The sequence below is a fragment of the Coffea arabica genome, chromosome 8c (genome assembly GCF_036785885.1).
Source record: "Coffea arabica cultivar ET-39 chromosome 8c, Coffea Arabica ET-39 HiFi, whole genome shotgun sequence".
NCBI lineage: Eukaryota > Viridiplantae > Streptophyta > Magnoliopsida > Gentianales > Rubiaceae > Coffea > Coffea arabica.
In genome coordinates, this window is record NC_092325.1 from 38,350,699 (window position 1) to 38,376,558 (window position 25,860).

The 25,860-nt window shown below is 38.3% G+C and overlaps 2 protein-coding genes and 1 long non-coding RNA gene across 5 annotated transcripts; all 3 read right to left on the bottom strand.

Moving 5' to 3' along the window:
* Positions 1-4,601: 4,601 nt before the first annotated feature.
* On the bottom strand, positions 4,602-10,233 carry LOC113706093 (uncharacterized). The gene is made up of 3 exons (XM_027227982.2): positions 7,515-10,233; positions 5,318-5,733; positions 4,602-5,087 (listed from the first exon to the last, which is right to left on the bottom strand). Exons 1-2 carry the CDS (start codon positions 10,231-10,233, stop codon positions 5,324-5,326), a joined length of 3,129 nt encoding a protein of 1,042 aa, XP_027083783.1. The 3' UTR covers positions 4,602-5,087; positions 5,318-5,323.
* A 987-nt stretch (positions 10,234-11,220) lies between these two features.
* LOC113706797 (probable LRR receptor-like serine/threonine-protein kinase At3g47570) lies at positions 11,221-14,877 on the bottom strand. Of its 3 annotated transcripts, XM_027228806.2 has the most exons (3): positions 14,062-14,877; positions 12,061-12,948; positions 11,221-11,847 (listed from the first exon to the last, which is right to left on the bottom strand). In XM_027228806.2, the coding sequence occupies exons 1-3, from the start codon at positions 14,795-14,797 to the stop codon at positions 11,432-11,434; spliced, it is 2,040 nt and encodes a 679-aa protein (XP_027084607.1). In that variant the 5' UTR covers positions 14,798-14,877; the 3' UTR covers positions 11,221-11,431. The 3 variants fall into 3 exon arrangements, with proteins under 3 accessions (XP_027084607.1, XP_027084606.2, XP_027084605.2); XM_027228805.2 differs by lacking the exon at positions 14,062-14,877 and having other exon boundaries at positions 11,221-11,832; positions 12,061-14,055; XM_027228804.2 differs by lacking the exon at positions 14,062-14,877 and having other exon boundaries at positions 12,061-14,055.
* Positions 14,878-20,990: 6,113 nt separating this feature from the next.
* Positions 20,991-23,918, bottom strand: LOC140013325 (uncharacterized). Its single transcript, XR_011820412.1, has 2 exons — positions 23,784-23,918; positions 20,991-21,367 (listed from the first exon to the last, which is right to left on the bottom strand). It is a non-coding gene; the product is annotated as an uncharacterized lncRNA (long non-coding RNA).
* Positions 23,919-25,860: the final 1,942 nt, after the last annotated feature.

The following is a 25,860-nucleotide window of genomic DNA, read 5'->3' on the forward strand; positions in this document are numbered from 1 at the left end:
TCTTCTATTTATAGGCTCTCTATCGAAGCCTTTCCTGCTATTTACTGCGATGTGGGATGAAAGGAAGAATAACTTCCTTACGCAGCATCTGACGTGAGACAAAAAATTTTGCCACAAGTCAAGCCGCAATGCTTGACAATTCAACAAATCTCCACCTTGGCATAATTTTGAGTTTCACCATCGACAATAGTAAAACTGCTCCACCTTCTTCACATAAGCCCCAATGGGGTTAAATCACCAACAATGAACACCAACCAAATCCAAGCACTGCTTGAACTTGTAAACTGGAAGAGGTTTCGTAAACATATCGGCTGGATTGTCCTTAGTATTGATTTTCTGAATAAGGACTTTTCCCTCGGCAATGATATCCCGAATGAAGTGATACTTCACATCAATGTGTTTCGTTCTCTCATGATACATCTGATCTTTAGTCAAGTGTATGGCACTTTGACTATCACAGTGAATATCAGTAACACCTTGATATAGACTTAGCTCGCTAAATAAACTCTTCAACCACAAGGCTTCTTTGATTACCTCGGTCACAGCCATATATTCTGCTTCTGTAGTAGACAAAGCTACGACAGGTTGTAGAGTAGCTTTCCAACTAACAGCACAACCGCCGATGCAAAATACATAGCCTGAAAGTGATCTTCTCCTGTCAAGATCCCCAGCGTAGTCTGAATCTATAAAACCAACCAAAGTATTATTATTTCTTCCAAACTCCAAACATGCATTTGAAGTACCTCGCAAGTATCTGAGAATCCACTTTACAGCCTGCCAATGTGTTTTACCAGAGCAAGACATATATCTGCTAACAACACTGACTGCTTGTGAGATATCTGGACGAGTACAAACCATTGCATACATAACACTGCCGACTGCACTGGAATAAGGAACCCGTGTCATATAATCTTCCTCTTCATCTGATTTTGGTGATTGAGCAGCAGATAGCTGAAAATGGCTAGCAAGAGGAGTAGATACTGGTTTAGCATCTTTCATGCCAAAACGCTCCAAGACTTTCTCAAGGTAATTTTTCTGGGTCAAGAACAACTTTTATACTCCTCGATCTCGCTTAATATCCATGCCAAGAATTTTCTTAGCTGCTCCTAAATCTTTCATTTCAAATTCACTATTTAATTGCAGTTTCAAAGTGTGAATTTCTGACAAATTCTTGGCAGCAATGAGCATGTTATCAACATAAAGCAGCAAATAAATGAAAGAACCATCATTTAACTTCCGGAAGTAAACACAGCTATCATACATGCTCCTCAAATAACCATGACCCAACATAAAGGAATCAAACCTTTTATACCATTGTCTTGGAGACTGCTTCAATCCATATAAGGATTTCTTCAACAAGCAAACATGGTCTTCCTTACCTTCAATTTCAAAACCCTGGGGTTGTCTCATATAAATTTGTTCTTCAAGTTCGCCATGCAAGAAAGCTGTCTTAACATCAAGCTGCTCTAACACCAAATCATACATGGCAACTAAAGCAAGCAAAACACGAATAGAGCTATGTTTAACAACAGGTGAGAATATATCATTAAAATCAACACCTTGTACCTGACTATAGCCCTTTGCAATCAATCGTGCTTTATATCTTGCATCTTCAACCCCTGGAATACCTTCCTTTTTCTTGAAGACCCACTTGCAACCAACAATTTTCTTAGCTGACGGCGGCTTTACAAGAACCCAAGTTTCATTCTGATGAAGAGATTCAATTTCTTCATTCATCGCAATCAACCACTTTGCAGAATCATCACAAGAAACTGCTTCTAAATAGGTGGAAGGCTCACCAACTGCATCAGTTTCTTCTGCAACAGATAAAGCATATGCAACTAAATTTGCATATCTTTGTGGTGGTCGAATGTCTCTCCTTTGTCTATCTCTGGCTATGAAATACTCCTCTTCTTCTGAACTATCTTCAATAGTAGATACAAGTGCATCTACTGGCACTTGCTGAATAGAAGATTTGGATTGAGAAGGACCAGAACTGCCAATATCAAGCTCCACCTGCTTCTGTGTACTATCAGTAGTACAAGGACTAGAAGACTCCTTCTTGGAAGATAACATAGACAATTCATCAAAAGTAACATCTCTACTGATTACAAATTTTGGGGATTTGGGATCAGGATACCATAATCTGTATCCTTTCACCCTAAAAGCATACCCAAGAAAAATGCACTTTTTAGCCCTAGGCTCCAATTTTTCATCATTCACGTGCATGTATGCTGGACACCCAAAAACTTTTAAATTGGAGTAATCAGCAGGAGTACCTGATCAAACTTCCTCAGGAGTTTTGAAATCAAGAGATGCAGAAAGAGAACGGTTGACAATATAACAGGCCATATTGATCGCCTCTGCCCAAAAGTCGTTTGTCAACCCTGCATTGGAGATCATACACCTTGCTCTCTCCAAAAGCGTTCTGTTCATACGTTCGGCCACACCATTTTGTTGAGGCGTCATTCTGACGGTGTGATGTCGAACAATTCCTTCATTCTTACAAAATTCATTAAATTCACCTTCACAAAATTTCATGCCATTATCTGTTCTCAACCGCTTAACATGTTTTCCTGTTTGTTTCTCAATCAAAACTTTCCATTGCTTGAAAGTTAAGAAAACATCATTTTTATGCTTAAGAAAATAGACCCAAACTTTCCTTGAGTAATCATCAATGAAAGTCAACATGTACCTGGCACCACCTTTTGAAGGAGCACGAGAAGGACCCCATAGATCTGAATGAATGTAATCAAGAGTACCTTTTGTCTTGTGAATTGCTGGTGAACTGAAGCTGACTCTTTTCTGCTTCCCAAAAATACAATGTTCACAGAATTCCAATGGACCGGTACTTTGTCCACAAAGAAGTCCTCTTTTGCTTAGTATACCCAAGCCTTTTTCGCTCATGTGCCCCAAACGCATATGCCATAATTTGGTGATGTCTGTATCTGTCAAAGATGATGTTGAAACAGCAGCAGCACCTGTAACAGTAGATCCCTGCAAAATATACAAAGTACCAGATCTGTGTGCCTTCATAACAACAAGAGCTCCTCGAGTGATTTTGAGAATTCCATCTCCACCTGAATACCTGCACCCGATAGACTCAAGAGTTCCCAAAGAGATGAGATTTTTCTTCAAATCTGGAACATGTCTAACATTTGTGAGCGTCCTCACAATACCATCGTACATTTTAATCCGGATTGTGCCTTTGCCAACAACTTTACAAACAGCGTTGTTGCCCATTAAGACAACTCCACCTTCAGTTGATTCATATGTTGAAAACCAGGCCTTATTGGGACACATATGATATGAACAACCCGAATCTAAAATCCACTCATTGTTAGACCTAAAATTATTTTCTGTTGCACAGAAAATAGTTCCATCATTCTCATCAACGGCAATACTAGCCTCGGTGGTTTCACTCCTTTTCTCCTTTTGCTTTTCTTTATTTTTCAATTTAAAGCAATCAGAGATAATGTGGCCCTTCTTTTTACAATAGTTGCACACCACATTTTTATGTCTGGACTTGGATCTACTTCTATTTTCTGTGTTTCTCTTTTCAAATCTACCCCGAACAAACAAGCCATCGGCTTGACTCCCACTAGTTTCCCCAATAATATCCCTATCAATCTGCTCTTTAGATTTTAATGCAGATTTAATTTCCCGATATGAAATTGTTTCCTTTCCATATATCATAGTATCACGAAAATGCTTAAAAGATTGGGGAAGGGAACACAAAAGTAATAGGGCTTGATCTTCATCATCAATTTTCGAATCTATATTCTCCAAATCCATAATAATGGAATCAAATTTATCAAGATGGGAGAGTATAGATGTACCTTCAGACATCCGAAGCATGTACAAACTCTGCTTCAAATATAGCCGATTCTCGACTGTCTTCTTCATATACAAGGCTTTCAATTTATCCCACATAGCCTTGGCCGAAGTCTCCGTTGCTACCTCACGCAATACCTCATCGGAGAGATTTAGGATTATGCTGGATCTTGCCTTCTTATCCATCACAGCAAAATTTGCATCTGTCACATCTTCTGGCTTTTTCTCAATTCCTTGAATTGCCAAGTCAACTCCGTCTTGAACAAGAATGGCCTCCATCTTAAGCTGCCACATGCCGAAATTGACATTCCTGTCGAATTTCTCGACAACCGTCTTTGTTATCGTCATTGTTGCCACAAAATCTGTAACCTGAAGTTTGTCTCAAAAAACTGGCCAAACAAATATGCAAGTCTCGAGAGCGGGCCCCACAGGGTGAGCGGGCCCCACGAGATAGGCGGGCCCCACGGGGATGAACGGACCCCAAAAGGTGAGTAGGCCCTACAGATAAACGGACCCCACAGGATGAGTGGGCCCCACAGGATGGACGGGCCCCACCAGATGAACGGGCCCCACCAGATGAACCTGTCTTGCAAAATATAACAACCAGCTCTGATACCATTTTGTTAGGACCGGGCCAGGAAATAGACAAACTCAAGTTAGCACAAATTAGGCGGTATAACCGACCATATAATAGATAGGTGGTAGATACCAGCCATATAATAATTAGGCGGTAAAACCGACCATATAAAGACGGATAACAAAGCAAATAAAAAGACACAGAAGATTTACGTGGTTCGGTCAAATTGACCTACGTCCACGGGCGAGGGAGGAGCAATATTTCTATTATGAAGAAGAAATACAAAAGCCGTAGGAAAGTGGTTCCTAGGCCAATAGGCACTTACAAAAGAGTTTAGAAAATATTTCTAAACTCAAAACAAGAGAGCCTAAAATATTTAACTGAATGGGCTAGATGACTCAAGAAACTAATAACCCATATAACTTTCTTGAGTGGTGCGAGTTAAAACCTTCAGAGGCCTCTTCTATTTATAGGCTCTCTATCGGAGCCTTTCCTGCTATTTACTGCGATGTGGGATGAAAGGAAGAATAACTTCCTTACGCAGCATCTGACGTGAGACAAAAAATTTTGCCACAAGTCAAGCCGCAATGCTTGACAATTCAACAAAAGGTGTCTTCGTTATCAACTCATCAGACTAGCAACTTCAGCTCGGAGACTCAGACCAACAAACAAACAGCTGCAAATCAAGATTTTATGCATTAGTACCTGCAAGAAGACATCCTTTTTCCACTCTACTGAGCACAAAACATAACTTTTGTTTTGTTTTCCTTTTGCTTTTGGCTAAAATAGATTCTGAATAAAAGAATGAGTTAGCTTGTAAGACTATATCAAGAATGAAATTGCTTATCTAAAATATAGAAGAAATGAACTTCCAACTTGTGAACCGTATTAAAATCTTGTATGTACCTGTGGCTATGAAGCTTCAAGATTTTTTTGATATGCCCTGACACCAAGAAAAACATCCTTAATATGATGCAATTTTCCGACTACTTCATTCATGTGCATCCGATCATTTGGCGATTTCTCTGAGCATTTGAGCCCGATTTTCAACAGGGAAATAACACAATCCATCTTCCTTCCACCATCAGTTTCATCCCCTCCAGCAGTCGTTCTTTTGTTTTCATCACCTGCTTTAGACAGAAGCAAAGGGTCCACGATCTCATAAACGTGTCCAGACAAGGCTCTATTAACAAAATTATGTAGATCAAGCTCGTCCATGAACATATCATCTGTTGGCCTTTTCCTTGTGATCATCTCCAGCAAAAGAATTCCATAGCTGTAGACATCCCCCAGAGTTGATGCCGCAACACCCATTCCGTACTCTGTATTTTTGTTTTTAGATATATTATTGTTACGTTGTACAAGAAAAACTAAAGATAATAGGGAAAATTATGTAAGGGACTGAAACTGAATCAATTGTTAGATTGGGGTAAATTAAACATAGCTACTAAGTACTAGTTCGTAAATGAGACGTAACTGAAATTGTTAAAAGTGAATCACTACGAAGCTGGGTCAATTGCTTATTGTCCCCGAAAATCGTTTTATCAATAAGTTACTTCTTAAAACTAACTGTCAATATACAGAGTATATCATCCAAGAACCTGACAAAAAGTCATTTACAATTTTTTTAAACTAAGGACATGAATTTATTTGCTATTTCTCATCTTTTTTTATTTTTCATTTTTGCTTGCTTTTTTATTTTCTTCTCCATAGTGGACATGCCACTATTTTCTTGCCACTTGTTCCAATAATATGTATATTTTTCTTGTTTGGATAAATTTTGTATTCACTAGCAGCGTATACACAAGTGGATTTAGATGCGTGCCACCTATGTCAAACATAACATTCAATTTTCAAATGGTAATTAGCTGCCATACATCCAACATCGCTTGTGTCAATGTATACAAACTTTATCCTTCTTATTTTACCCTATTGTTAGTTCATATTAGTTTCAATTTGAATTTTGAATTATTGAATTATTAATGTGGTTTGTTAGTTCAAAATGTACGTTAACATTAAAGCTCTATGTATATTTTCTCTGTTATCCCATAGAAAAATGAGATCAACAGATCATAGAACTTGGGAGAAAGAGTTTAAAATTTACTCCTTTTAAATCTCTGAACAAGAATCTTAAGGAACGAAACAGCATTATCCCAAAACAATGCAACAGTACAGCTATTTCCATATGAATATATTTGTTAACCTATACTCTGCGAGTTTGATTATTCATGAAATTATCAAATGATATGATAAATCAAGGGTTGAAAATGATAAATGACAAACAAATAATATATATATATATATATATATATATATATATATATATATACATATTTAAAAATCAAAGAATGAGATAAAAGTGATTTTAAAAAGTTATTCTAAATATGCTAAACGAGATGAGAAGAGAGAATGTGTGACATGACATTGAGAAGGGAAAAAAATAAAAAGAATCAGCTATTATATCTCCCAAAGTTCTTTACTCCGCTTCACAATGAAATAAAGAATGAGTTAAAGAGGCAAATTACACTTTATCCCTCTGTAATTTAGTATTTTTGTACATAACCCCCTATAGTTTTAAAAATTATATATAATCCCCTCATAATTTAGATTAAAGTGTTAAAGTAACAGAATTTGTAATCCATAATGAAGTCACCTAAAATATCAAAAATACCCCTATGTAAAGTTGAAAATTATTTATTAATCACAGGGAGGTTATGTGTATATTTCGAAAGCCATAAGGAGGTTATATGGTTAAATATTAAATCATAAGAGAGTTATATAGTAAAACATAAAATTACACAGGATTAATGCGTCATATATATTATGTTTATAGACTTTAATCATTTCATCCATTTTAATTTTTAAACAAGTGTAATTTCGATATTTGTAAAGGTTTCATTATGAAAAATCATTTCCGTCACTTTAACACTTTAATCCAAACCATGCCAGGGTTATGTATAGCTTTTGAAACCATAGGAGGTTATGTACAAAAGATACTAAACCATATGGGGGTAAAATATAATTTGCCCTATTTTTTGTGTCTAAACCTTAATAGTTTGTGCACAATTTAAGTGACATCTTGACCATAAAAGTTTGTATTTACCTGGGGCAGCGTAACCGATTGTTCCTTTCATAGCAATAGTACTGCTGGTTCCTTGCTCGGAAGATATGTTGGTGGGTTTCGGGAGAAGCCTTGCCAATCCAAAATCACCCACATGTGCTACAAGATCATTGTCAAGAAGAATGTTACTTGGTTTTAGATCACAATGAACAATCTCTGCTTCACAGTGGTTGTGAAGATACTGCAATGCTGAAGCCACATCAATTGCAATATTCAGCTTCTGAGAAAGACTAAGGCTTCTTGAGCTTGTTGCTTGATCAGCTGTCTCCGGATGCAGCCACAGGTCCAGATTTCCATTTTCCATATACTCATAGACTAGAGCTTTGAATTCATCACCCTTGGAATCAATACTGGAGCAATAACTCACAATAGAGACGAGGTTTCTATGGCGAATATTTCTCAATGTTTTGCACTCGGCCTTAAAACTTTTGGAAGCCCCATTCTTTTGAAGATCAAGAACTTTGACTGCTACAAGCTTGCTGCCATGTTTTTCTAGCCTTCCTTTGTAGACAGCTCCAAAATTTCCTGAACCAATCAAGTTTTCTGGAGAAAATCCTGAAGTTGCGCGATGAAGTTCATGGTAAGAAATTCGCAGGAGCTTATCGACTCTTGTGGGCATGCTAAAGAATCCGGCTGCCATTTTTCTTTCTCCTTTTTGACAAACGAAGAAATATAACAACGCTGTACCAAGAACCAGGAGCGTTGCCGGTAAAAGAATGGACAGCAATATGATAACCTTCAGCTTTCCTCTGTTTTTCCCTCTGATAACTGGGCAAGGTGGGAACTCCAATTCTGGAATGCCTCCACAGAGTTTGTTGTTGCCAATCAATGATATTTGATTTGCATTGATGAAAATCCCTCTGTTCGGTATCTCTCCCTCGATGTCGTTGTAGGAAAGGTTTAAGTACCTCAAAAATTGAAGCTTCTCAAGTTCTTTTGGTATTGATCCAGTCAAGTTATTACTTGAAAGGTCTATTTGCTGGATGCTCTTCAAAGAAGCCAAATTTGGTGGAATTGTTCCTTGGAAAAAATTGGCTTGCATGGAAAGATTCTCCAGATTTGAACAATCAGCAAGTGACATGGGTATATCTCCGGAAACTTGGTTGTGGGAAACATTGAAATCCACCAAGTGTATAAGCTTTCCAACTTCAGGAGGCAGAGAACCAATAAACGAATTTTCACCAAATTTCAAGTACGTCAGTGATGAGTGCGTCTGCAAAAACTGTGGTGATATAATTCCAGTGAATTTGTTGTGAGATATATCCAGATACTGCAAATTTTGACAGTTCATAAGAACAGTGTCAAATATGTTGCCCCCTTCAAACTGGTTAAATGATAAGTCCAGATAGTATAGAGCAGTGGCATTACATAGAGTAGAGACTATCTGTCCTGACAACTCATTTTGGTGCAGACTCAAACCTTGCATGTTTTGTAATTTGCCAAAATCTCTTGGAATGACCCCAGAAAGAATGTTTTCTTGAAGGCCAAGTACAAATAGGTTGAAAAAATTTCCAAATCCTTCTGGGATGGTTCCCGATAGTTGGTTTCCTCCTAGGTAGAGTGTTGTAAGTTGATTTGATAGATTGCCCGTGACTTTAGGTATGTTACCTCCAAATTTATTGCCCCCCAAGTCAGTAATTCTGAGATTACTGCAGTTGGTCAGTGATGCAATAAAATCCAAGTCTCCTGTAGAATTACTGCCGAAGAGGTTATCATTAAGATATAATATTTGAAGTTGTTTCAGATCTCCTAAATTAGTTGGAATTTGGCCTGCAAACTTATTTTTGGAAAGATCAAGTACCTCGAGCCCGGAAGCATTTGTGATTGAAGTTGGAAAGTTACCATAGAACTTGTTTTTCCCAACACCTAATGCATTCAGATTTGGCAGGGTGAGGCCTATGTTGGTTGGGAGATTGCCATGAAAGGAATTGTCGGATGCTGAAATGATCATAATAGCTGAATTATTGAAGATAGAGGCAGGGATTATACCAGATAGTTTATTTCCAGCGACTCCTAATAGAACCAACCTTTTCAAGAGCCCCATCTCCATGGGCAAATTTCCCTCCAGATTGTTGAAGTCGAGACCGATTCGGATCAATGATGATAAGTTCCCAATGGAAGAGGGAATCTGTCCCGTCAAATTGTTTGACAAAAGATTTAAATTTTCAAGCTTCTTCATATTGCTTAGCTGATCAATGGGAAATTTCCCTTCCAGCTTATTCCCCCTCAGGCTAATTGTTATCAACTCTGAGCAGTAGCTCAGGTTTGCTGGGATTTTTCCACCGAGTGCGCTTCCTGACAGGTTCGAAACTCTTAGCCTGAAGAGGTGACCAAAATCTTGGGGAATCCCACCATGGAATTGATTCCCCCCAAGTTCCATGAACCTCATGAAGCTTAGATTTCCGACATGAGGAGATATGGTGCCAGACAACTGCTTATGCCGTAGAGTCAAGGCTATGACCCTTGGGTGTCGAGTACCACAAGTGACTCCTTCCCACTGGCAATGGTGTTGTGAATGGTTCCAGGAATTCAGCACTCCAAACGGGTCATCATATATCTGATTCTTGAATTCAAGCAGAGCCAGACGATCAGTCTCATTTTGAAATATTTTGGAAGCCGAAACATGGCTTACTGAAAAGTTCATGGCAACTGAGAGGAAGAGAAAAATGTTCGCTAATGTCGATGAGCGAAATCCCCACATGGTATTTGGAATTTCGATGGGCTGTGAAGGCAAAGATGGATTAATTTGCAACAAACTGATGGTTGAATGATAAAAGTTTCTGTGGAATGGGAACAATGTTTGAGCTGTTACAGATTCTTGTAGTTCTGCTTATATAAGCCCAAACAGTTGGAACAAATGGGACTTAATATCTTGGCATATTTTAGGATGAAACTCGAGAAAGGATGGAATTTAAGAAACTAAAAAAAAAAAAAAAAAGGGGTGGAGGGAAGAGAGAATTAAACGTAAAATTTTTAATTTTTAAAATCTCAATTTTAGCCACTAAATTAATAAATAAATCTGGTTCAATCTCTTCGGTCCAAGTGACCATGCGCCACATTTTAGACCTACTTGTACAAGTAATTGAAATACTAATAGATGATGTGTATGACATTTAAATGACTTAACTAATTTATGAAATTCTTGATTTAAATCTCACTACTAGCGAGTCTTTTCTTCCACTAATACTGAGTTGACTCGTAGTATTTTATTTATAAATTATTTGATTAATTATATTACTTCTACTATTGTGTTTCTTCTTTTTTTTTATATATAACTTTATAATAAAAAACAAAAAAAAAAACTAATTGTGCAATACCAATTTAAGATCGTGCGCATTGTGAAATATCATCATTGTTATCCGGACAATGGTCACTTACTGACTTGAAAAACCTTTCCACACTGCGCACGATTGGTGAGCTATGAGTTTGACTGGTCCAAGTGTTCCGAGGGACCAATTCTTGTTGACTCAAATGCAATTAAGGGTCAGAACTATAAATTGATCATGGTGAGATTTGAAATCCCTGATTTCAATCTTCATCACTAAACAAAAATCTCATTGGAGTTCTTCTTTATAGATATAAAATAACTTAAGAAATGATTTTCTGGGTAGTAATCTTTTTCAATTTCACAGATGATTAATTTTTAGACTTGCCTCTGTTTCCAATCGGCTGCTTTAGTGAATTGAGCTTATTCTGGAGTTGCTGTTGTCTCACTAGATTATCGGCTGCTTTTGCAGCAGAAAAACAGACAGAAAAGGAAAATCCTCATCTATCAAAGCTCAGCAATGATCAAAACATTGATGCATTTTATGCATTCCAAACTCTACTAATGCAATTTATCAGTACTAATTTGATTCTCTAGAAGTACTTCAAAAGCTCCACTGACTGCAGGAATCTAATTAACATCTTTGAAAGGCATCTCTGATGAGATGCAATTCTCTTGCGACTTGTTTCATGTCCATGCGATCTTTGGATGATTTTTGGGAACATCCCAGTCCAACTTGAAAGATCGAAACAAGGCATTTTTGCACCTTGTTTATATCACCTGACAAACCTATATCCTCATCCCCTGCATCAACCTGATATATTTGTCTGTTTTGTTCTACTTCTTCTGGAAGGAGTGAAGGGTCCACGATCTTCCAAACTTGTTCAGGCAAAGCCATCTTAACACAGTTATGCAAGTCCAAGTCATCGACAAATGCAGCATCCGTTGGTCTCCTTCCTGTGAACATCTCTAGCAAAAGCATGCCATAACTGTAGACATCCCCTTGAGTTGATGCCTCCAGCCCCAACCCATACTCTGAAAATATTGATTCTGATCAACAGCATAGCAAATAAAAAAGAATTTATGGCTCTTGTAATAGATAATTTACATTTTGTATGAGCCCCTCATTTCCATTGTACTAATAACATGAATGCTTTAATCTTATCTCATCTAATAGATAAATAACACTTTTTGGTAGGACAAAAAAATTGAAAACTGTCATACAAGACTTTATTACGCAGATATAGCTAGAAGGATAATTACCTGGAGCTGCATATCCAATGGTTCCTTTTAGTACAACAGAACTGCTAGTTCCCTCTTGGGAAGAACTTATAGTGTTTCTAGGTAGAAGCCTTGCTAATCCAAAATCGCCCACATGAGCAACAAGGTCCTTGTCCAGAAGAATGTTGCTTGGTTTAAGGTCACAATGAACAATTGCTACCTCAGAGTGGTTGTGAAGATAATCCAAGGCAGAAGCCACCTCCAATGCAATACTTAACCTTTGATGAAAGTTTAGATTTCTTGATTTCATTCTTTCAGCAGACTCTGGATGCAACCACATGTCAAGGCTTCCATTTTCCATGAATTCGTACACTACAGCCTTGAATTCGTGACCGTTGGAATCTATGCTGGAGCAGTAAGTCAAGATTGAAACTAGATTTCTGTGGCGAATGTTCCTTAATACTCTACACTCAGCCTTGAAGCTTTTGGAAGCCCCATTTCTTTGGACGTCAAGAACTTTAACAGCAACAACCCTGTTTGCATGTTGATCTAGCCTGCCTTTGTAAACAACGCCAAAACTTCCTGATCCAACTAAGTTATCAGCAGAAAATTCTGCAGTTGCATGCTTGAGCTCAAAATAAGAAACTCTTAAGAGCTTTTCACCTCCCGTGTGCATGGTAGATGAATCTTTCTTCCTTCTATCTCTTCTCTGGTGTACCGCGTAATACAGAAAAATTGTACCAATAGCCAAAACCATTACTGGTAGAACCGTTGACAACACTACAATGACCTTAGACTTCTTATTGTTCTTTGGCTTGATCATGGGGCAAGTTGGTAAAGCTAATTCGGGAATGCCTCCGCAAAGTTTGTGGTTGCCAATCAACGTTACCTGGCTTGCATTTGCAAAAATTCCAGAAGTGGGAATCTCGCCTACAAGGTCATTATAGGACAGATTCAGGTACTTCAGTGATTGAAGTTTTCCTAGGTCTCGTGGTATTTGTCCAGTCAGGCTGTTACTTGACAGATCTATTTCTTGGATGCCCGTTAAAGAAGCCAATTTGGATGGTATCATTCCATGGAAAAAGTTGGCTTCCATACGGAGATGCTCCAAGTCTAAGCAATCAGCAAGTGAGGGAGGTATTTCCCCAGAAAACATATTGTAGGAAATGTTGAAAACAACCAAGTGGATCAGCTTCCCTACTTCAAGAGGTAGAGATCCATTGAATGTGTTATTCCCCATGTTTATATATACTAGTGAGGCGTGCATCTCAAAAAAAAGCGGTGGTATAACACCACTGAGTTTATTTTGAGATATGTCCAGCTCTTGCAAGTTTTGACAGTTCATAAGGATATTTCCAACTATATTGTGGCCTTCAAACAGGTTACTTGATAAATCCAGATGGAATAGAGTGGTTACATTGCACAGGTTATACAATATTTCCCCTGACAACCTATTTTGATTTAGACCCAAAAATTGCAAGTTCTTAAATTTACTGAAATCACTTGGGATTTCACCTGAAAGATAGTTGGATGACATATCAAAAGCATACAGATTGAAGAAATTTCCAAATCCTTCAGGGATAGTTCCTGCTAATTGATTTGCCCCCATGCCTAATCCAGTGAGTTGATATGAAAGGTTTGTCAGGACCTTAGGTATTGTGCCTCCAAAATTATTACCGTCAATGGCAAAAGTCCTTAGATTACTGTTATTTGTTAATGATGAAATGAAAATCAAATCCCTCGTGGAATTACTTCCCAAGATATTCCCTCCAAGATTGAAGAATTGAAGATTCGATAGATCTCCAATATTAATTGGAACTTGTCCTTCAAATTTATTGTCTGAAAGATCAAGTGCATTGAGCCCAGAAATATTGGTGATCGAAACTGGAATACGACCAAAGAAATTGTTTTTCCCAAGAGACAGTGTTTGCAGAGTTTTGAAAGTGAGACCAATGTAGGTTGGAATGCTTCCATGAAAGAAATTGCCTCCTAGTAAAAAGTTAGTCATCGTAGAGATGTTGTAGATGGAATCAGGTACCGTACCTGATAGCTGGTTTGTAGTAGCAACTAGCTCAGACAATCTTGTTAGCCAGCCGATTTCCTTTGGCAGAAACCCTTCCAAATTGTTGAATACAAGGTAGAGTGATATCAATGATGACAGATTCCCAATGGATGAAGGGATTTCTCCTGTCAAATAGTTAGTTGAAAGATAAAGACTTTCAAGCTTCTTCAGATTGCCTAGCTCAGCAGGAATTTTCCCTTGTAATCTGTTCCTGGATAGACTAATGGTTGTTATCTGTGAGCAATGGCTCAGATTAACAGGGATTTCTCCACTGAAGGTGTTTCTTGACAAATTGAGAAATCTTAGCCGGAACAGGCGACCGATTTCTGGTGGAATCTCACCATGGAACAGATTTCCCCCGAGTTGGATAGACTTCATGAAGCTGAGATTTCCTATATGTGGAGACAAGGTTCCGGACAGGCTCTTGCCAGCCAATGTTAAGGCTGTGACTCTCTGATGTTGAGTATCACATGTGATGCCTTGCCATTGACAATGGTGCTCAGAATGATTCCAGGAGCTCAGCACTCCATGCGGATCATCAAGTATCTGCTGTTTGAATTCAAGCAGAGCAAGTTGATCGGTGTCATTACGAAATCCATCAACTGCTGAAGCATTACTTTTTGCTGACAAATTCATGGCAACTAAGACTAGAAAGAGAAGCAAAATGCTTCTTGATAACGACCAAAACCCCCAAGACATGATAGTTTGAGGCTCCATTTTTGTGAAGGAATGAGGCAAGAATTAGCAGCTAGCTGATACTTGATGTTTTAATGTAAACATTCATCAATGTTGCTGTTTATATATATATATATATATATATATATATATATATATAGCCAAACAAGATATAGGAATACTCTTCTGGCGGCTAACTAGATGGTGTTAACAAACCAGGATGGCACCTGGTAATGAGAGACATTGCATTCGGAAGTGTGCACTGTAATACAGTATTCACAATTCGGCCTTTGTTCAATTATTTTGACATCCAAATGTTTCTACAAAATGCGAAATTTTAAGACATGAAGAGCCACTTTATGAATAAAAAACCAAATCAATAACTGATTTAAAATCAATGTGAACACTACTAGAAGGCTATTCCAATTTAGGACAAAAATGAATTGAGAAAGTGGATCACGTATTCACATTTTGTACCACATATTCCAATTCCTGATGACCACTAGTCCATTATGTGACCGGTGGATCGGTTGAACTCCAGGGTTTTGAAGCTTTTGAGGAATATTCATTCAACAATTATTTCAATCACCTGTTTTTGACTTATATACATCATATTTTAGTAAAGTATTATAAGGTCGTTTTTCCTTGAAAAATTCCCAAATAACTTCCAAATATTGCAATGTAAACGCACCCCCTAGCTTTCTCAGTCTATTATACTGGAGATGGTGCCCCACAAATACTAGTGCTAGAGATGGTCCATTATACCATAACTGGGAAGGGCCAAGTTGTTGCTCTTTGACTTGCTTTTTAAGCCTACATGCCACTAAAACACAATGCTCGTCCGCTCTAGGAAAGATCCAAAGCTTTCAATCACTTGTCTGCTCTGCTGAGTTGTGATTTTAACTTTTCCGGCCCTCTTGCTCTTATCGTCTTCAACAATTAACGGCCCCATCTTTGTCAAGTTGGCCAGAGGGAGCTCCATGAGGTTCTTCCTGCTGGAAGTGGGCGGTTGGGAGGGGTTCCGTTTGTCATCTCCATTCTTCCTTGACCTTGTTGTGTGTTGGGAGATTTCGAATTTTTTATAGCAGTAGGCTAGTACTGTTGTTACATGGAAAAAGTGAAAAGAAATGAAGCAAAATGTATACTATTTAATCACAAATTTCTTGAGAGCATTGTATAAATAAACATGTTTGTGTAAAAAAGTTTTAGTACACGACACAAAAGTTCAAAGTGAAAGAAGAAATTACAAGGAGTTGACATTCAAATAGGCAACTCTGTGTTGAGTTCATTAATAAAAGGGCAAATTATATTTTACCCTTCTATATGATTTAGTGTTTTTTACGTAATATCCCTATAGTTTCAAAAGCTATATATAAACCCCTCATGACTTGGATTAAAGTGTTAAAGTAACGGAAATGATTATTTGTAACGAAACTTTTTAAAATGTCAAAATTACCCTTGTTTAAAAATTAAAATGGGTGAAGGGTGACCAAAATACATAAACATAATATACGTGACGCACTAACCTCATATGGTTTTATATGTTACCATATAACCCCTTGTGGTTTAATACTTTATCATATGACCCCCTTATAATTTTTAAAATATACACACAACACCCTGTGGTTAATAAATAATTTTCAATTTTACATAGGGGGTATTTTTGAATTTTAGATGACTCTGTCATGGATTGCAAATTCCGTTAGTTTAACACTTTGATCCAAACCATGAGAGGGTTATGTATAACTTTTGAAATTATAGGGGATTATATACGAAAAACACTAAATCACAAGGGGGTAAAGCGTAATTTGCCCTTAATAAAAACATCTAACTGCTATAACATTATTTATCATCCCAATTGACAAGGACAATCAAAAGGTTTTAGGTTCTGTTTGTGTATTTCTGAAAAAAAAAATTGATAAAAAAAAATTTCAAAAGGTTTTAGTTAACAAACCAAATACTATATAATACACATGTCCCGATGCTAACTATTGCTAAAAGACAGTTGCAGTTGTTTATTAATTTGGTCTGTTCAATTGGGCACGAAGAAAACCATCTTTAAGGCGATGTAATTTCCTTACTATCTCATCCCATAGCCATTCGATCATTTGGCAATGCTGCAAAGCAATTGACCCCAGTTTTCAAAACTGAAGCTATGCATTCCATCCCTTTGTCCTCCACTTCTGCAGTAACTTGTCCATTTGAAAGAAGTAAAGGGTCAATAACCACACAAACATGTTCAGGCAAAGATCTTTGAACATAGTTTTGCAGATCCAATCCATCCATGAACATATCATCCGTAGGCCTCTTTCCTGTAAACATCTCTAGAAAAAGAATCCCGTAGGCATAAACATCCCCTTGAGTCGAAACTTGATGGCCCATTCCGTGCTCTGAAAATTTTAGATAAAAATTTTTGTGTCACGCCATAAGAAATCACAAACTAAGAAATTACTCCTTTTTTTTTCCTTAAGTTGATTTTCTCATCCATCAACAAATTATTCTAGAAAGGGAAACAAAATTCAGGTGCTTGTTTGAGGTTATGTTTTGGTGGATTATTGAGATTTTGTTTTGATCCTCAAGCGCATGTAAAACATTAACACTTTTTCGGACAAAATAACTCCAAATCCATGCTTATTGGTACTCATGATTGTTAACCTCTATGTAAATTAGCAAAAAAATATATTTTTTAAAAATCACACGTATGCTACATATACAAAAATAACTATAATAATAATAATAAAGTTAAAATTTAAATTCGAATTAATTGACATGCATGTAAGTAAGGATGTTAGTGTATTTACTGTCAGTATATACATGGTTAATCTGACATTTATTGCAATCTTAAATTGAGAAAAACTTCAAGTAGCATCACCCTGTCCCCTCGTCAGCATGTTTTGAAGATTCTACGTTTAAAACTTTGGTAACAGAAGGTAGCAACAATATTACCTGGAGCTGCATAGCCGATGGTTCCTTGTATTGGAATGGTACTGCTAGACTGCTAGTTCCTTGATCTGAAGAAGTATTGATGGTGCTAGGAAGAAGCCTTGCTAATCCAAAATCTCCCAAGTGAGCAACGAGGTCATTATCAAGAAGAATGTTACTTGGCTTTAGATCACAATGAACAACTTCCTTTATGCAATCGTTGTGAAGATAATGCAAAGCTAAAGCAACATCAATTGCAATATTTAGCCTATGGAGGAGATTAAGATTTCTTGATCCTGTTGGCTCATCAGCTGTATTTGGATGCAACCACGAGTCAAGATTTCCATTCTCCATGAACTCATAGACTAGGGCCTTGAATTCATTACCTCTGGAATCGATGCTGGAGCAATAGCTTAGTACTGAAACAAGATTTCGATGGCGGATGTTTTTCAATGCTTTGCACTCAGCCTTGAAGCTCTTCGAAGCCCCATTTTTTCGAAGGTCAAGAAATTTAACTGCAACAACCCTATTGCCATGTTCATCTAGCCTTCCTTTGTACACAATCCCAAAACTTCCTGATCCGACTGAGTTTTCTGGAGAGAATCCTGAAGTCGCACGATGGAGTTCGTGGTAAGAAACTTTTATCAGCTTGTCCATTCTTGCTAGCATTGTCGAGGAACTGACCATTCCTCTGCTCCTTTTGCCATGTATCACAAAATGAAAAATCAACATACCAAGAACCAAAATCATCATTGGTGAAACTGTGGACAAAAATATAACAAGCTTCAGCTTTAGTTTGCTCTTGCCCTTCATCGCAAGACAGAATGGAAAAGATAATTCAGGAATGCCTCCACAAATTTGTTGTTTCCAATCAATGCTATCTGGCTTGCATTTTCAAAAACTCCTGTATTCGGTATCTTGCCCTCAAGGTTATTATAAGAAAGGTTCAAATACTTCAAAGATTGAAGCTTCTCGATTTCTTTTGGTATTTGTCCGGTCAGGTTATTACTTGAGAGGTCTAATTGCTGGATACTTTTCTAAGAAGCCAAATTTGGTGGAATTGTTCCCGGGAAAAAGTTGGTCCGCATGTGAAGATGCTGCAAGTTTAGACAGTCAAGAATGGATGGAGGTAATTGTCCTGAAAATTTGTTGTATGAAACATTGAATACTTCCAAGTGGTTCAACCTTCCTACTTCGAGAGGCAGAGGCCCACTCAGTGAATTATGTGCCAAGTCCAGATATATTAGTGACAAGTGAATGCTGAAAAATTGTGGGTTCATGATGCCACCTAGGTCACTATTAGATACATCCGGGAATTGCAAACTCTTACTCTTCTCTAGATTCCCGGATATATTGCCTTCAAAACTTGTTGTTTGACAGGTATACATCAGAAAGAGTTGTAATGTTACTTAGAGTGGATAATATCTCTCCTGAAAACTTGTTCTCTCCTAGGCTCAAATATTTTAAGTTGTAAGATTGCCAAAATCACCTGGAATTGGACCTGAAAGAGAGTTAGTTGACATGTCCAAGGAATACAAATTGACAAGATTTCCAAGTCCTATTGGGATAGTTCCTGATAACTGATTTCCTGCGATGCCTAATTTAGTAAGTTGATAGGATAGGTTTGCCATGACTTTAGGTATTTTGCCTCCAAAGTTATTATGGTTCACTTCAAGAGACATTGTGTTGCTGCTGTTTGTGAATGATGCAAGAAAATCCCAGTCTCCCACCGAATTACTACCTAAGAGATTTCATTCAAGGTTTACAGTTTCCAGGAATGGCAGATCTCCTGTACTGGTTGGAACCTCCCCGCTAAAGTTATTGACCGGAAGATCAAGTGAGATAAGCCCAGAAATATTCGTGATTGAAATTGGAATTTTGCCAGAGAATTCATTTCCACCCAACCACAAATACTGCAGATTTGGTAAAAGGAGATCAACGTTGGTCAGAAGAGTTCCATAGAAGTCATTATTTGTTAGTGAAAGGATAATAAGAGCTGAGATGTTGTAGATAGAGAGAGGGATCTCACCAGACAGGTTATTTGTTCCATCTCCTAATTTAGATAAGCTGGTTAAAAAGCCCATCTCCTGGGGCAGATTGCCCTCGAAATTGTTAAACGCGAGAGTGAGCTGCATCAATGACGATATATTCCCTATCGAGGATGGAATCTGTCCTGCCAAATTGTTCTTACTAAGATAAAGACTTTCAAGCTTCTGCAAATTGCTTAGCTGAGCAGGAATCCTGCCCTGAAGTGTGTTCTTAGACAGATCAATGGTTCTCATCAGCGAGCAACGGCTTAGATTAACTGGGATTTCTCCACTCAATATGTTACCTGACAGGTTAAGATATCTCAGTCGGAACAGGCGCTCAACTTTGACAGGTTGTCGAAGCCTGTGCAATAATAAAACCTGCTCAAACTAAAAGTGATTTCTGTAGATAGCGGTGAGAAGGGTCGAATCCACAGGGACTGGGAGTAATTATTTCTTCTCAAGTTCACAGTAACAAGGGGGTGTTTTTGTGCAGAATGTGACAATCAAAGAAATTCAACTAAAATCTAAGAAACTACTAAAAATTAAATAACAAATTACTAAAATCTAATGAGTGATAATTAAGGATCTAGCCAAGGAATAACTTCAGCAATGGTTCACCTAATTGATCATTGAAGCAAAGGCAATTCCAATTATTTATCAATAAATAGGTTATAACTACCAAACAAGCGATGGCAATCAACCCCTCCTTACTGTGTCGGTGATCAAGGTACGCCCGTTAATCACTGCTCTAATTGAGAAATAATCCTAGGTACGCCCGTAGAATTTAATTCCCCAATTGCCTTACGTATTAGAGGAGCCCTATTCTAACCAAATAACGCACTACCAGGGTTATTTTAAATTAGCCCGCGTATCCCCCTGACACGAATCTAATCGTGCCAGTTGTCACTATTTTGAGGTAATTAAACAATTACGGATTTAATACCCCAATTGACAATAGATTACCCAATCAATTAATTATCCGGATCCAAGACAACCAATTAATTAAATAACCATAAGCTTAGCAATCAAGGAATATGCAATTACCAATAAATAAAAGGAGAAGATTAAATTAAATCGATCTCACAGTTTTTAGATGAATCAAAGCATCCATTGCTCCTTGACTAGAAAGAGGGTTTAGCTCATTATTGATGAGGGAAACCCATGCAAAATTGTAACAACAGCTGCGGCCATTGTTCGTGCTCGCGCGAATTCAACTCGGCCGAAGGAATAAAGAAAAACGAGAAACTACGGAAAGTGATTCAATCTCTCAATTGCCGTTGACATGTCAAAGGAGAAGATACTATAAAGCTAACAAGAAAAGTCAACAAAAGCCACATTGGCTCCTGACATCCGTAAGAAGAAAACCAAAAAAGGTAAGAAAAGACTACAAAGGAAAAATCAAAAGCAAGACTAAACTAAAAGATGAGAAATCAAAAGCTAAGCTATTGCTCCTATTCTAATGGCTACTGCGCGGCTTCCGCCGCCCAGCCGAGAGAGGAAAAAGAAGACTTCGGCCTCCCCCTTTTAATGTTGTCTTCGGGCCAATTACCAAGAAGGGTTGCGGTTTGATATTCCAAAAATGTCCCTAGATGCCTGCTACTTGAACTCTTTCTTGATAATTGTCAAATTGACACTTGTTATGGTATTTTCGTTCTACTCCCTGAAATAAATGCGAAATATAAAAAATGAGTAGAATCTAGCAATTAATCCACATCAAGTCAAGTAATAGGAGGAATTAATAATAAAATAAATGATAAAATTGCAACCTATCAATTCCCCCCACACCTAAACCATGCTTGTTTTCAAGCATAAGAAAAGTACACAGACACCAAAATTTGATAATGGTCATTGCTCTATCCAACAAATTGCCAAGGTACCAAGAAAAATAATAATCAAGAATCAATGGTCAAGTCCAAGAAACATCATCTCGGTTAGCTTCTAAACCACAAACTCCTCTAATTTCATGTTAACTAATCTAAGAAAAAGGAATAACGCATAACATTTATCAGCAAATGGTCCAACTATTAACCAAAATCTCAACATTAAATCCATAATTCGGCAAGCTGACTTTTATTACACACTAACACAACCTTCACTTTTTTTTTCATATTTTTTTTCCTACTTTTCTCTCTTTTTTTCTCTTTTTTTTTTTTCAATAGTAACAAAAGACTTAGTCGCTAGCCATTTGAGCCTTTTGACGCGAACTTCAACATTGGCCGGATGAAGGAGCCCGGTTACTCAGCTTCTATCGCCACGTGACCACGTACTCATAGCAATTACTACTTTTTGACGCGAGAATCGACACTTTTGGTGAAAATCCCCGGTTACTCGGTAGTAAATACTAGCGGAGTACAGTCAAGTTTATTCATAGCTAAAAATCACAAAAACTCAATATAACACAAGAACCAAAAGAAAACTTGCATCAGCTAGCCTCATTTTCAAACATGGAGAACTAAAGTTAATAACCGGACCAATTCACATGAAAATGCCAATAATCATTCCCTATGCCTAGGAAAGTTAACTAAAAATTATAAGAGTAAAACAATCATCGATATTCACCAAAGAGATGTTTTTGGATTCAACCACATGAACTTGATACCCTTTTATTATTAAAACTTGGCAAAAGTAGAAATAGAGGCAATAATCCAACATCAAACCTTGACATGCATTTACGAGCCAATCACTAAAAAGAAGAAAAAGAAAATGAACGAAAGACACCAGCACCATAATTGCTCCCCCCCCCCCCACACCTAAATCCTACATTGTCCTCAATGGAGGTAATAAAGTAATGAAAGTGAAGAGGACAACGAAACTTCCCTCTTTGAGTGGCCAAGAGGTAGGCGGGGGCGGTGGAGGAAACCAATGTGGTAGAAGTACGTGGCCAAGGTCTGAGACATCATAACTCAATCCAACCAGTAAATGCACAACTCTGTCCACCCAAAATCTCAACAAAGTCTCCAAGTGGATAATTAATTTTCAACTCAGAAGCGGCAATTCCAGCAATAGCAGTATAGAAATTAGACAATAACCACACAATCACAAGTTTTCCCTTTTTAATCAGGCAGCCAACCCATTAGAAAGAACAAATATTAGTCAAAATACCCCAACCAGTACCACTGGTGCACAACGTAGGCCAAAATCTATGAAATTATTATAGCAGAGTAGAACAGTAGTAAAGTAATAGCCCCAAATGTTAATCCAACCCCAAGAAAGAGAACGTGCCACCCAATGGAGTCAAATTGTAACAAGGGCCCCAATAATATGGCATACCAGTGATAGCATTTTAGAAATTGAAAAAATCACAACCCAATCACAAAACCTCAGCAGATGCAATTCAGTAAGCGCCAGTGATCCCCAACGCACAATTGAGAAGTAAAGTTAGTGCACTAATAATATTCGAAATCCAGCAAAGGTAGTCCAGGGGCAGAACAAATCGAGGAGAAGCTACTAGTGAAGCAATTCCAATGGCTGACCCAAAGTAATAAGAATCTCAACTCACAGTCAAAAGGAAACTTGGCTCAACTAAAATTTCAGCAAATGTCCTCCGAAATTTCACCAATTGCCATAGCAAAGCAAAGTAGCAGTAAAGCAATGGCCTCAAGTACTAACCCAGGCACAAGACAGAGGCTAAACCCCTAAAGGAAGGCATCAGAGGACGGAAATTCCAGGGAATAAAGCAAGCAAAGGGGCCTTAGGTGGAAATCTAGTGCACTGAAGTCAATAATCAAAACCAATCCGGCTAGGAGGCAGAGGCTTGCACAAATAATTAGGCCCAGAATTACAGATAAAGTTTGGTCCCAACTCAATGATATAAATCAACAGGCAATTGAAATAAACTCCCGTGAAATCCGAACTGGAATCGAAGGATAGAACACCCCAAACAATGGCAATAAATTTTCCCGATTTTAACAAGCAGCTCAAGTGGCACAAAAGCCACGCAACTCAACCCACAACCACAGAGATAATCCAACTGCGCCACAGAAACTCTGGGTCATCGAAACCCAAACAATCTCTAACAACTATTCGAATTAATGCAATAATTAAAGCAGCAGATGGGAGCCCAATTGATTCCAAACCTGTCGGATGGGTTGGCGGCCAAGGATGAACAGCGGCGCAGGCTGGTCGAGCAGGCGGAGACGCGGAGGAGCTGGAAGTGAGGAGGGCCGCGGCTGTGCGAGGGGAAACCAGACAGCGGCGGCATGGGGAGCTGTCTGTCGCGTGCGATTGAGAGTCTGAGTTGCGCGCGAGTTCGTGGCGCGCGGGTGTGGGCATGAGGCCGAGACTCTGGAGGAAATCCGGTGGCAGCACGAGCGGTGGAGAGCAGCGGCGGCGCACCAGCTGGTCGTCTGCTTGACGTGAGGTGCGGCAGTGGAGCGGTGGGGTTGCGTGCGGCAGTGGGCCGAGCCCGCGCCTGTGGCGGCGTGTGGACGGCGGCGGGCGGCTGGTCAAGGTATCCGGACAACAGAGAGGGAGCAGAAAGAAAAGAGAAAGAAAGAAGGAGAAAGAAAGAAAAAGAAAGAAAGAAAAGAAAGAAAAGAAAAGAAGGAAATTTTTTTTTTTTTTTTTTTAGTCAAAGAACTAGCTACGGTGAAGGAAAAATTTTTCTTCTTCTTGTTTTTTTCCTTTTTTTTTCTTTATTTTTTGGTTTTTCTATATTTAATTGATTATTATTATAAAATTTTTTTCTTTTTTTTTTAATTAATTGAATAAATGAAATAATAATAATAGTTTTCCTATATTTTTCTTTTTTTTTTTTATTTTAATCCTTACCTTTCCTGCGAACGTGACGCGGGCACGTCATGAGGGCAAGAGAGCTCCCAGAAGTTTCAGAAGTTTCTGTTCGTGAGCGTCCTACACATCACCACGCGGGCGCGTCATGAGGGCAAGAGAGCTCCCAGAAGTTTCTGATCGTGAGCTTCATGCACGTCACCACGCGGGCGCGTCATGACTGAAGGTCACCTACAAATCAGCAAAAACGAAAATTAACACCCAAAATCAGTCAAATTCAAGGAAAACAAATTTAAACTATGACACGAAACCAACAAACAACTAAAAGAAACAATTGGGTTGCCTCCCAATGAGCGCCTTTCTTTAATGTCTTTGGCTAGACATTATCACGTTTTGCTCATGGCGGATAAAATCTTGTAACTCGTCTTAATGCTTCATCCTCTATATAGTCCTGATAACCCTCGTAGATGGAGTAATTCTTGGGCACACGAGTTACGGGCTTCCATGGACTAATAAATGGCGCTAAACAAGTCAACAATGATCTGCATTCTCCACTCACTCCTCCATCACACGCATTCATTAGTTCAAGATATTTTGCCATCTCCACTCTTAACTTATTCCTGTCATGAAATTTTAAATTTTCTGGTATAATAAAATCAATTTCAGTAACAGGAGTTGAAGAATAGGAGTCAGGAAAATATTGATTAAGGAGTGGAGAAGATGTCACCGCATTTGGAGATTGTTCACTGGAATCGTTCACTTGAATGAGTTGATCCTGGAGTCTCATTTCTTGCACTTCAGCTTCCTTTTCAACTGCATCTTTAAATCCGTTTTCTTGAAACTCTTGCAGTTCCATGTCATTTGGCCGGACAATTGCACTCTCATCTTCTTCTAGATCAACAATGGTTTCCGAGGGCAATTCTTCCCTTTGAGAAGCCAATCGATTCACTCTGGATGTCAATAGACATAGTTGATCTGCCAGATAATTCATTGCATCCTTCATCATCTCATCCTCCATTTGTGTCTCCTGTTGGAATTGGTATGTGTTAGTAGCTATTGGTTCAACTATTTCTTCAGGATACATACCTGACATAGATGACGATTCTTGAGACTCATACTGCTGAAAATTCATTGGCCCCGTTGAATAATTATAATTGGAGTTATCCCACCATCCTTGATCATACCCGTATGGATTAGGGTCATACCACGTTTGAGACCAGGGTGAAAAATCTCCGTAATTATTGAATGGGACACTCTGATTATCTTGATATTCGGGGCACATACCTGTTGAATGATCCCTGGCATAACAAATTTTACAGGTTGCAGCAGCCATTCTTTTTCTAATAGAGTTTACTGCCTCTGCATATGCAGACTCAGCAATAAAACTAGTCATATCGCATTTCCCGGAAAGAAAATCCAGTATTT

Excerpts from the sequence above, each read along its gene's own strand:
- LOC113706093 (XM_027227982.2), bottom strand. The coding sequence starts at position 10,233 with ATGTGGGGATTTCGCTCATCGACATTAGCGAACATTTTTCTCTTCCTC. Across the intron at positions 5,734-7,514 it reads AATCGGTTACGCTGCCCCAG|AGTACGGAATGGGTGTTGCG; the intron begins GTAAATACAAAC and ends ACAAAAATACAG.
- LOC113706797 (XM_027228804.2), bottom strand. The coding sequence starts at position 14,026 with ATGACTAACTTTTTACTAGGAGGCAATTTCTTTCATGGAAGCATTCCA. Across the intron at positions 11,848-12,060 it reads CATTGGATATGCAGCTCCAG|AATCAATATTTTCAGAGTAT; the intron begins GTAATTATCCTT and ends GCTGTTGATCAG.